Source organism: Sinocyclocheilus anshuiensis, unplaced genomic scaffold (genome assembly GCF_001515605.1).
Source record: "Sinocyclocheilus anshuiensis isolate Anshui unplaced genomic scaffold, SAMN03320099.WGS_v1.1 scaffold935, whole genome shotgun sequence".
In the NCBI taxonomy this organism is placed as follows: Eukaryota; Metazoa; Chordata; class Actinopteri; order Cypriniformes; family Cyprinidae; genus Sinocyclocheilus; species Sinocyclocheilus anshuiensis.
The window spans coordinates 21,222-32,666 of record NW_015544174.1 but is presented as its reverse complement, the minus strand read 5'-3'; the positions used below and the strand labels follow the sequence as shown (position 1 = coordinate 32,666).

The 11,445-nt window shown below is 36.6% G+C and overlaps 2 protein-coding genes across 3 annotated transcripts in view; one reads left to right on the top strand and one right to left on the bottom strand.

The window, feature by feature from the left end:
- The first annotated feature begins 722 nt into the window (after window positions 1-722).
- On the top strand, window positions 723-7,203 carry LOC107696048 (D-amino-acid oxidase-like). The gene is made up of 11 exons (XM_016496194.1): window positions 723-783; window positions 1,366-1,552; window positions 1,703-1,817; window positions 2,259-2,335; window positions 2,564-2,629; window positions 3,063-3,117; window positions 3,737-3,823; window positions 3,906-3,988; window positions 4,388-4,505; window positions 4,592-4,690; window positions 6,244-7,203. Exons 1-11 carry the CDS (start codon window positions 723-725, stop codon window positions 6,373-6,375), a joined length of 1,080 nt encoding a protein of 359 aa, XP_016351680.1. The 3' UTR covers window positions 6,376-7,203.
- Window positions 7,204-7,297: 94 nt separating this feature from the next.
- The window catches only part of LOC107696058 (synaptic vesicle 2-related protein-like), a 13,977-nt gene continuing 9,829 nt past the window's right edge, over window positions 7,298-11,445 (bottom strand). For both annotated transcript variants that reach the window (XM_016496204.1, XM_016496203.1), the window contains 6 exons: window positions 11,164-11,240; window positions 10,806-10,910; window positions 9,919-10,030; window positions 9,734-9,815; window positions 8,957-9,046; window positions 7,298-8,038 (listed from right to left, as the gene is read on the bottom strand). In XM_016496204.1, the coding sequence (XP_016351690.1) occupies window positions 7,826-8,038; window positions 8,957-9,046; window positions 9,734-9,815; window positions 9,919-10,030; window positions 10,806-10,910; window positions 11,164-11,240 (679 nt within the window). In that variant the 3' untranslated portion in view covers window positions 7,298-7,825. The remainder of the gene's footprint in view (window positions 8,039-8,956; window positions 9,047-9,733; window positions 9,816-9,918; window positions 10,031-10,805; window positions 10,911-11,163; window positions 11,241-11,445) is intronic.

Here is an 11,445-nt window from a genome sequence, read left to right as displayed (position 1 = left end):
TCTCATAACTAGGATGTTCTACACCCTTTGCAACATAAAAAAACCTATTGATAAATTACTATATTTTTTCCTAAAAATATTTGTGTAATGTACATACAGTAAAGGAGGTATGAGCAAAATTTCACAAATCATAAGTCAGTCTTGTAACTGCAAATGTACTACAACCTACAAAAAAACTTTGTGTACAGTACATTTTATGAAAATAATTTTGTACTTTACATAGGCCTATATGACGAGAGATACTGCCAAAATCTCACATGTCAGTATCTAGGAACATACTACAACCTTTGGAACTTGAAAAAAACCTATTGGTAAATTACTGTAATTTTTTCATAAAAATTTTTGAGCACTGTACGTACAGTATGGGAGATACTGGCAAACTCATAAGTTTGTAACTAGGTACATACTACAACCTTTGGAACATAAAAAAAACTTAGAATAAGATGACAGTTAGGACGACAGAACAAGATGACAGAACAAAACGACAATAAGGACAACAGTAATTAAACGACAGAGAAAAAGCAAGCAGGATGACAGATTAAGATGACGTCAACAGACAACATACATGCCTACATATACTGATTTACCTGAACAAGTAGGCAATGACTGTAGACAAAGACAAATGTATAGTACAAAGCACAAAGCACAAAGCAGTCGACTAATTTTTGACACAAATGTAACCTCATAATAAGCACAAAGCAGTCGACTCATTTTTGACACAAATGGAACCTCATAGCGAACAACTCACGAATAGCGCCACCTCAACGTCACAGTTGACGTTACGTAATGTGGGAAAAGTTAATTTGTAAGTTTTGCGACCTGTCATTACATTGCTTAAGACTGTTCTTGCAAGAGAGAAGATAAGGACGTGTTTAGGACAATGTCGATATCTTTTTGAAGGTAACAAGACAAAAAAGTTTGGTGAGTGAAACTGTCCTAAATAAAAATGACCTGTTAAAGTATACACTGAATGCAATAATGCAATTCTGCCAAATGTATAAATGTAAAATATGGATTAATTCCAGCTTGGCATTACATGCAATGCATTACCTATTAAGTTATATACTACATTTTTAAAAGCTCACAAGGATTCAACTAATAACAACTCAAGCTCTCTAAAATTTCAAGCTCTCTAACCTCATTGTTCATGCTAACTTTGTAATTGTGTCCATATGGGATTTTTATGGACATTAGACTTAAAAAACAAACTATGCAAACATATGGCAGCATTATGTATTCACTGGTGGATGATTCAAAATACACAGCTTTGTATTGAAATTGTGCTCCAAACAGTTTGCATCCTTACAATATTTAATAAAAACCCTGCATTCATATTTACACTTGCATTTAATTAGCAGACATGAGGGTGCATCATTGGAGCGGGGGTCATCGGCCTCTCCACTGCTCAGAGCATCTACCAGCACTTCCACGACAGGATCACCCCTCTCAGCATAGAGGTGTATGCTGATGTCTTCACTCCACTCACCACCAGCGACAGGGCAGCTGGACTCTGGCAGCCGTATCTCTATGACAAGGGGAATGTGCAAGAAACGTGAGCTTTTATTTGTGTGGAAGCATCTGAATCTAATAGTGTCAGTGAATCAGTTGAAGCACATCCTCATGTGTCTCAATTATCCTGAAGAACCCAGGATGCTCTATATTCTATAGCCGCAAGAAAGATGTTTTATTTCCTTTTTCTCAGTAAATGGAACAAAGAGACATTTGACCATCTACTAAGTTGCCTCAGCTCTCCAGATTCAGTGAGAATGGGAATCTTCCTCCAGTCTGGTTACAATCTGTGCACTGAACCCCTGCCGGTGAGAACATTAGCTTTCCATTGCATATAATGTTATCATCTACAGAGTGGTGTATAATAAACTGCAAGTTCTGACACATAGTGCATACTGTAGTATATAGTCAGGTAAATGATTTCACAATTTGGTCACTGCCTATGGGCCCTTATCTATAGAATGAAGCATTCTTCTACACTGAATGATGTTCTTGTACTCCACCAGTCCAGTGCAGGGCATGTTTGAAATTGCCAGAACAGATAATAATGAACTTTATTGTATAGCTAAACAAAAAAAGAACTGGTCAGAATCAAAAGACCTGAACGTCCACTTTAAACTGCAGAGGCCCCGCTCTCTGGCATGAGTTAAAACCAGTATAAAATTAGAGTGAAAATAACTGAACTTTCTCACTGATCCAGGAGAGAGAATTGTGAAAATGACTGCAATCTCTCTGCTCCCCTCAAACAGAACCCCTCATTTAAAGATACCGTGTTGGGCTTTCGCCAGCTGACTAAACGTGAACTAGACATGTTCCCAGGATACAGGTACTTATCACCTGCATCTCATCATAAGTTATTTCTTTCTTTTTTTTTTGATGCTGAAGACTTTTTTCAGATTTTCAATTTTCAGAATCAATTTTGTTTTACCCTTTGGGGATTGTAGTAATTATTTAGATTTTGAATCAAATTGAATGAATTTAAATGTATTTGATAATGAAATGGATTTGTAAATGTAGTGTTGTGTCACTTTTCCTTTTACCTTTATCTTTTCAGTTTTGGGTGGTTCAACACTGCTCTGATGATTGAAGGAAAGACATACCTGCCCTGGCTTATGGACTGGTGAGAGATTCCTGTTATCTAATCAGTAACCAAAATTAGAATTGGAATGAAATAGAATATACAGTGGAGTTCAAAAGTCCACAATGATATCTGAAATTCAAAATGTAATTTAAGCTTGGAAATTGTTAAATTTTACAAATAAGCATTTTAACTTAAATTGAATATGTAATATTTCCGATTTCTAGGCTTATGTATATGTGTCTACACATCTTATACCTGCATGTGTGTGTGTGTGTGTGTGTGTTGAATTTTTACCTGAATGTTTTTATTCTTTTGTTTTGCTGTATATGCATCAGAATAACCATTGTGCTTTTATATAGTTATGTGAAATCTGTTGTGAATGTGTTACTCATTTACAGTATGAATCTTTTCTGGTCTAACAATGATTAACAGTATCTTTGACACCTTGGTCACGTTTCTGTGTTTTCTGCAGGTTAAGACAAAGAAAGGTCAGGTTTTATCAGAGGAAGATTGGTTCATTTAAAGAGGTTTGAGCAATTCCTTTCTCATTTTCATTTATCTTTTTAAATTAAAAGTTCAGTAGTATCTTCATTCAGTGGAGAACATTCAAATAATCTAAAACGTATTAAATTGATCACATTATACTGAACATATTAAAGTGACAGTTGAAATGACAAATCAGCATATTAGAGTGATTTCTGAAGGATCATGTGACACTGAAGACTGGTTGAAAATTCAGCTTTGTCATCACAGGAATAAATGACATTTTAACATATATTTAAACAGTTATTAAAATATATAAAAACTGTTATTTTGTAATAATATTACAATAATAATATTGTTATAATAGTTCACAGTATTACTGCTTTTACTGTATTTTAAATCAAATAAATGCAGCCTTTGTGAGCATAAGAGACTTGAACATTAAAAGTCTTAGCTAACCCAAACTTTTGAACAGTAGTGTACGTTAACTTTATTGTTAAAATAATTAAGAAAAGTGTAGCATCTGGTTAACTAATACTATTTTTAACATAAGCAGATTCACTAATTTAATTAAATTAATGTTGAGATTCTGCTTGCCTCATCTATGCTGTTAATTTTAATCATAAAGTGTGTATTTGTAATGACCTCAAAAATGGGCTCCAGCTTGCAGATAGTGGTGCTGATGTTATCATCAACTGCTCCGGTGTCCGATCAGGAGACCTTCAGCCAGGCAGAGGACAGATCATTAAGGTCAGGTTTAGTGGATAAAAGTCGATCAGGCATAAACCTTTAACAATGAACTGTTTTGATCTCATGCTTTTTATATCAACAGGTAGACGCTCCCTGGTTGAAACACTGGATACTCACACATGATTCCTCATCAGGAGTTTATAACTCACCGTACATCATTCCTGGGTAAGCCTCTTTATGATGACACTGTACTGTTTTTCCAGTAATTGAAATAAAGCTGAAATAAAATAAAATATAAATAGTAGAGAAAAAACTTAAATTGGCAACTAACTGAAACAAAATCATTTAAAGTGCAAAATGACTAATAATAAAAATAAATTGAAGCTAAATAGAAATATAAACAAATAAAAACGACAAAGGCACATAATATTGCTGAAACTAAAATTAAAAAGAAAACTGAAAATATAAAATAAAAGCTAAATTAAAATATTAATAAATACTATGATAGTATGTAATACTAAAATAACACTTAATAACACAACCATTGTCGTGTTTATAATGAGGTGCAATGTAGTCTTGTCTTAGCAGTGATGTACATTACCTCAGGTAATTTTGTGTCTGCAGGAGTCGTTTAGTCACTGTGGGTGGAGTTTTCCAAGTAGGAAACTGGAATCTGCAGAACAGTTCTGTTGACCATAAAGGAATCTGGGAAGCCGCCTGCAAGCTTGAGCCCAGTCTACAGGTAGTTTCAGCCATTTAGCCTTAATTAAATTAGTGTTTGTTCGAGTAGCATGAGTGGATTCGATCTCTTTTTTTTTCCCTCTCTAGCATGCACGGATAGTAGAGGACTGGACTGGTCTCAGGCCCGCACGCAGCAAAGTTAGATTAGAGAGAGAGACCATACGGTCTGGACCAACCTCGTTTGAGGTGAGCTCATAGAATGATCATTACACTGAAGATCTGATGCCATCTTTCAATGAAGAAAGACTGCCATAAATAGCCAAGATGAAGTATGATTAATACAGAGCCCCTAAATGGACATGCTATTGGAAAAAATTAGATGTGAGGAAAAAATATTACAGTGCTTTTGCCTTTGCTTGCAAAACTTTTGCTTTCCCCCAGGAACCATTGCATTCACTTGCATAACTGGTGATAAAATTATATGAAATGGGAGAAAAAAACTATTTTAAAATTGTAATGCTTTTGCGAGTTTCTCGGGGGAGAGAATAGAAAGTTAGTACAAAAGTTAAGGCAAAAGCAATGCGATAAAATTTGTAACCTATTTAGCTTTAATTTATTTGTATCTTTATTTTTATTTCAGTTTTAGTATTAGTAATTTTAGAACTTCAACTTATTTTCAGGTAATTTCTTTAAGTTTGTTAAAGGTGCAATAGGTGATTGTCTTCAGAAAATTTTTTTTGTTATGCTGGTTGAAAGTCTCTTCACATCCCGATAGCAATCATTAAGTGGTCTAAATGTATTTATCTGTATTTATATATTCTGTGGAAGGCGTAGGACCAAGAAATGTTCGTCCAATCAAAACGCTCGGTCCGAGCGTTTTAATTGGCTTTCCTACCTGCCTGTCAACGTATGTATCTGCATACCTCTGCGCACCCGGTTCACGTTGACAGGATACGTCATCAGCGCGTTCACACACGCTGTGCAGACAGAGCGAGAATGGCAGACAAACATCAACAACCCGATCTTCCTTCCTGGTATTGCAGTACTTTTAAAGTTTTCTCACCAGTGAATGACACATTATGTAGGCAGCCCAGCGGTTCCCAATTCCAGTCCTCGCGATTCAGATAACCAGGTCATTAGAAGTGAGCTATGTGCATGAACTGTGATCCGATCCATATGATCCCTACACAGTGTTCATTGCTCCCTCCTCCCTGAGCAGGGGAAATCCGTTGAAGTTTACTTCACTTCGGAACATGGGCTGTAATTGGGAACCGCTGATGTAGCCTATTGTAGTAATGTTGTCTCTGGTATTCTGGTCTGTGAACGTATATGCGTTCAGGGGGCGTGGCTTTGGACGGCGATTGCAGGGAGGGTGGGACATTCGCTTTCAGTGCTATCAGGCTAAAGTTAGCATTTTCCAAGATCTCCTACTGCACCTTTAAGTTTAGAACCCCAAGGACCATTGAATTCGCTTGCAAAACTTTAGCATTTGCTCACAAAACTGGTAATGGAAATAATATGAGATGGGAGGCAAAAAAATATATTAATGCTTTGCAAGTATTGATTCTGATTCTGTAAACACTCATCCTATTTATGATGTACTGACACCAACTCATGAAAAAGACAGCTTCTAATGCTCAAGATTTCTAAGCAAACGCAAACGTTTTTCGAGTGTATGCATAAGCATTTCAGTATCATATTCCCTTCCATCTCATATTTTTTCCATCATCATGTCCCTTTAGGGCTCCGTAGATTCATGATTCTTTTTTAACACACCATGCTGTTTTCATTCACCTCAGGTCATTCATAACTACGGACATGGAGGTTTTGGACTGACCATCCATCGTGGATGTGCTGAGGAAGCTGCTCGTCTCTTTGGTCAGATCCTGGAGCAGAAAGGCCTGCTAGCACACTCTAAATCACGTCTCTAATAGATCTGGGCCTCTGGATGTTATATACAGTATCAATTTTATTCTCGCTAATCTAATAACCATTGTCATACTGATTCCAAGAGAAAATGAATCTCCAGAACTGAATACATTTGTCTACATTTATCTCCACTAATCTATAATAAATATACATACACTCACTTTCTTTTTCTTGAAGCATAATTTATTGTTATCATACATGTACATCCAGTGCAGTGGCAAGAGATCTGTGCACACAGACACAAAACACGGCACTAAATCGCAAAAGACAGGCAACTCTCTGCACTCACAGGAACAACTGCACGCTTCCCATCATGCCACACACATACCCACTGTACAGTTGAAAAGGCAGAAATACAAATAACCGAATATAGCATTGAGCGATTGTGCTGATAAAAACAAAGATTGTTGCTAAATGTTCAAGTTGTGTGTTCTGATGCAAGCCATTGTTTGAAAAATGTGCTTGGAGGCTGATGTGCTAGAATAGACAGTAATAAAATATATCTGACCCAAAGGCCTGTACTGTTGAAAGCCACTTGCTATTGTTTTATTCTTATTGAGCTGTATTTTAAGATTATAATTATCCAATAACCTTTGATATGCCTGATTATAAGGGATCAACTGTAATTTATACACTTTATATGAGTGATTGCAGTTGGCAGCCGGTGAGAGGACGAAGAGAGGTGCTCTCAAGTGCTGAGTTTTGTGAAATGAAGACTTTGGTGTCCACTAGATACGTCACTGGTGTCAGTGAAAGTATAAAACTATGAATGGCTAACAATTAACAATTAAGTATGGTAAATGGTTCTTTGAAAAAAGCAAGATAACACCACAAACTGGTGCAATGTCTGATTTATAGCAGCATCCTGTCTTTCTTTCGATTAATAGATTAAAGTTGTCATGACTGTCCCAAAGGAATGCTGGGAGTAAAGTGTAAGGCCCTCTTTAAAAATAAAAAAATTAAAAAATTCTCTTTCTACTCGCTGTCATACTAAACCTGTTGCAAACACACATTCTCTTGTGCTATCTTTCAACTTCAAGACTTCAGGTTCAAATCTTTCGTTGTTCAAATGCTCCTCAGACCCTTTGAACATGTGAGAGTGATTTCATGTGTTAAACTGCATAATGCAATTTGTCATGCTTTAGATCCATTTTCAACCCATTTCCTGTTGTACTTCCTTGGGGAATAGGGCAAAAGGGGAGTATTATGTGATGTGAATCTATTCCACTCTAATTGTCTGGTCCAGAGGTTCATAAAAAGAAACCTTGCAACCTTTGGTGGAGGAATGTGTCATTGATGGACTGATTTAAATCAAAACCAAGCAGTTCTTAAAATCAACAAATCTGCTATTCCTTTGTGGACACACATTGCTTTTTTACAGAAAAGATTCCCCACTTCAAACTAAGAACAATTTCTTCTACTATGTCTTTCCAAACCTACATGTGGTGTTCCTTAGTCCTGTGAACCAGAGCTGGAATGTGGAATCCCTCCAGGGCTGTGGTCTGAGGCCCGTCCCATCATCTCCTGACCCCACTCTCTGTGACTGGACTCCTGGAGGCCTCGTCCTGTGGTCTCTATGGGCAGGGCACAGGAAGCAATAGCAGCCAGCAAACAGCAGCAACAGTACACTGACAGAGTCAGGTACACAGAAGATTCCAGCATCACCTTGAGGACGGAAGCAGAGATCTCTTATGTTCACCAAGATCGCATTTTTTAAATCAAAAATACATTAACAACAGTAATATTGCGTAACACTATTAGAATTTAAAATAACCTCTCTATTTTAATATATATAAAAATGTAATTTATTCCTGGATTGGCAAAGCTGAATTTTCAGCAGCCATTACTCCAGTCTTCAGTGTCAAGTCAAGTCACCTTTATTTATATAGCGCTTTATACAATACTGATTGTGTCAAAGCGCTTTACAGTGTTAAACAGGAAAATAGTTTGTCACATGATCCTTCAGAAATCATTCTAATAGGATGATTTGGTGCTCAAGAAACATTTCTTAGTAGTACTGCTGAAAATGGTTGCGCTGCTTAATATTTTAAAGAAACCACAACACATTTTTTCAGGATTCATTGATGAATAGAATGTTCAAAAGAATAATATAGTATAAATAATAGTATCTTAAAGTTTCGTATATGCAAAAATGTGAACTCAAATATGTGGTTTAAGTTGGTTCTAGTATTTTTTTTCTGTGAATTTAAAATAATTTTATGTACAAACTTACTAATGAACCATCATTTCTGAAAACATTTACACACATATGAACAGTTATTGAACAGTTATTGAATGAGACCCCAAAATTATGTTGTCCACATGAGCACCACAGCTCAACATATCAGAGCATTTGCCCAACCTGCCACAGATTCATAGCTGTTGTATTATAGGAAGTGTTTTGACTGTTTTACAAGAAATGTAAGACATTTGAAGTATTAAAAAAGGTATATTGTATCTCCAAATTTCTAAAATATTTGTTGTTGTTCAGTTATTGTGCATTTTTTGTTAAGTTTAGAGTATATTTAGAGTATAACATTATTCTGTATGTCTTTTATAAGTTTCTGGTTATTGTTTCCACACCTGTGCCACAAATGGTGTGATGAGAGCTCCAACCCGAGCCATCCCACTGCTGGTGCCCAAACCCAGTGCCCTCGTTGCTGTGGGATAAACCTGCAAAAGACACCGAGAGAGAGATATTGAGTGATTTATAACCATGATCTTCTCTTTGAACATTGAACTATTACTTAACCACAGGGTGGTTAGTGAATGGACCTACATGACCTACATGGATCCATGTATATTCACTAAAGTTTCTTCAGCATTCCATTATGCTGTAAACACTTTCAAAACCAGTTAAATATCACAGACAAAGATTAATGTAGTTAGCAAAACTGCCTCAGGTTACAATCTTAAGTAACTACAGTATGCAATAAAATGACTTCAATGACATTTACAAAAAGACAACCTACAGACACTATGCGTAATATTCAACCCTTCAATCCTGTATCTGGAGATGAACTCCAGTAGTTCATGAAAAGTAGCATGACAAAGTGGCCTGTTTTATGTTAGGTACACTGTTGCAATGTCTGCCAAGTGGTGGGAGTGAGCCAGGAACTGGACATTCCCAAGGTCAAAATCCTTTTTTAGCACAGTTGTTGCCTTGAGCAAAACATTTAACACTACACTGACAGTCTACAGGCTTTACTCTCCTTTCAATTTATCTGAGTGTCACATTTTCCTGTGTTTCTATTACATATTCCTTTGACAGGGCAAAGAATGATAGAGCTTCCGTTTGAGCCTCACTTCTTCCAAAAAATAAAAATTAAATAACTGAAATGAACTGAAAAGAGTTCTCACCTCAGGAGTGTACACATATGCAGCCTGGAAACCTCCAGCGATGAAAGCCCTCGCAATGAATATAAATACTGTCAAAGAAGTCCTGCAATATAGGGAATGTAGTTATTCACAGTATAGGTCACATATGTGATTAAAACAGGCTTGAATGCCCTGGAAAAATGGCAGTAATAGATGTGCTTTCTGACCTTCCCACACAGGCGTAGAGTGGTACAATGCAGAGAGAGAAGACAAAGAAACACAGTGCCATAGTCTTCCTCCTCCCTAATCGATCAATCGCCCACAGGGTCACCAGCAGGCCTGTGATGCATCAATCAATATGTTCATCACATTTTCTTTTTGCCTGCCATACATTATTTAAAAATGAGATGTTAAAGGAGTAGTTCACCCAAAAAATGAACATTTGCCAAAATGTAGATGAGTTTGTTTCTTCATTTGAACAGATTCAAAGAAATTTAGCATTGCATCACTTGCTCACCAATGGATCCTCTGCAGTGAATGGGTGCCGTCAGAATGAGAGTCCAAACAGTGGATAAAAACAGCACAATAATCCACAAGTAATCCTCACGACTCTCTCAGTCTATCTCAGAATCCTCTGACATTTGTTTAGAATTGTTTTGGACTGTTTTTGCTTGTTAATGGTGTTTGATCTGTGCATATTTCTCTCCTGATTCAGACAAGATTACCTTTTCTCTGGAGAAATCAATTTTATGTATAGAGGACTCATATTGTAGCTGGAAGCAACGGTTTGAAGTTAAAAACGTCCTAAAGATGGCTTTTCACTTCAAAAGACATTAACTGGTGAACTTGAGTCATGTGGATTACTTGTGGATTATTGTGATGCTTTTATCAGCTGTTTCAACTCTCATTCTGATGGCACCCATTTACTGAGGAGGATCCATTGGTGAGCAAGTGATGTAATGCTTTATTTCTCCAAATCTGTTCTGATAAAGAAACAAACTTACCTCCAAACTTAACTACCTTCGAACCCTCTATCTTGGATACCCTGAGAGTGGGTAAATTTTCATTTTTGGATGAACTATTCCTTTAATGGCATTATAATACAAATGTATACCAGGAAACTCAGAAAGTGTGGTCCATAGGAGGTCTTTGTAATCATCTGAATTCAGATATTTGCACTCCAAACTGCAACCTGGCTCCATTTTACTGCCCTTCGCCTCTAGGGGGAGACACAAGACCAATGTATGCACACAGAATACATTGGTTGTGTATGGTTAGCATTCTTCTAGTTTGAAATGATATTAAACACACTGGTTTACATACTGTTTTTAAAAAAATATTAGGCAGCATACAGGTTATACTGTACAGCATATTAAATATGTTGAATAAATGTGGTATTCTATTCTTTACATAGCCCTTATTTTCTCACTATACTCCAGTCTGTTTTTAAACACACACTAGCTTTCACTCACGACCACAGGCGCCTCCCTCCTGGAAAAGCGCAGTGGTCAGCAAAACCACACCATAATATGAGAATGCATTAGAGAACCTGCAACAGAAAGCACACAATAAACAGAATATGAATGAAAGCAGCAAGAACAAAACAATGTGAAATATCAGAGTGAAATTGTGAAACAAAAGAGTGAGATGTGACAAAAATCAAAACAAAACGTCCTTTTAAAGGGGTCATATGATGTGATTTAAATTTTTCCTTTCTCTTTGGAGTGTTACAAGCTCTTGGTGCATAAAGAAGA

Coding starts and splice junctions, on each gene's coding strand:
- LOC107696048 (XM_016496194.1), top strand. CDS start 723: ATGGAACCTCATAGCGAACAACTCACGAATAGCGCCACCTCAACGTCA. Junction 784..1,365: donor AACGTCACAGTTGACGTTAC/GTAATGTGGGAA, acceptor AGCAGACATGAG/GGTGCATCATTGGAGCGGGG. Junction 1,553..1,702: donor AAGGGGAATGTGCAAGAAAC/GTGAGCTTTTAT, acceptor CCTTTTTCTCAG/TAAATGGAACAAAGAGACAT.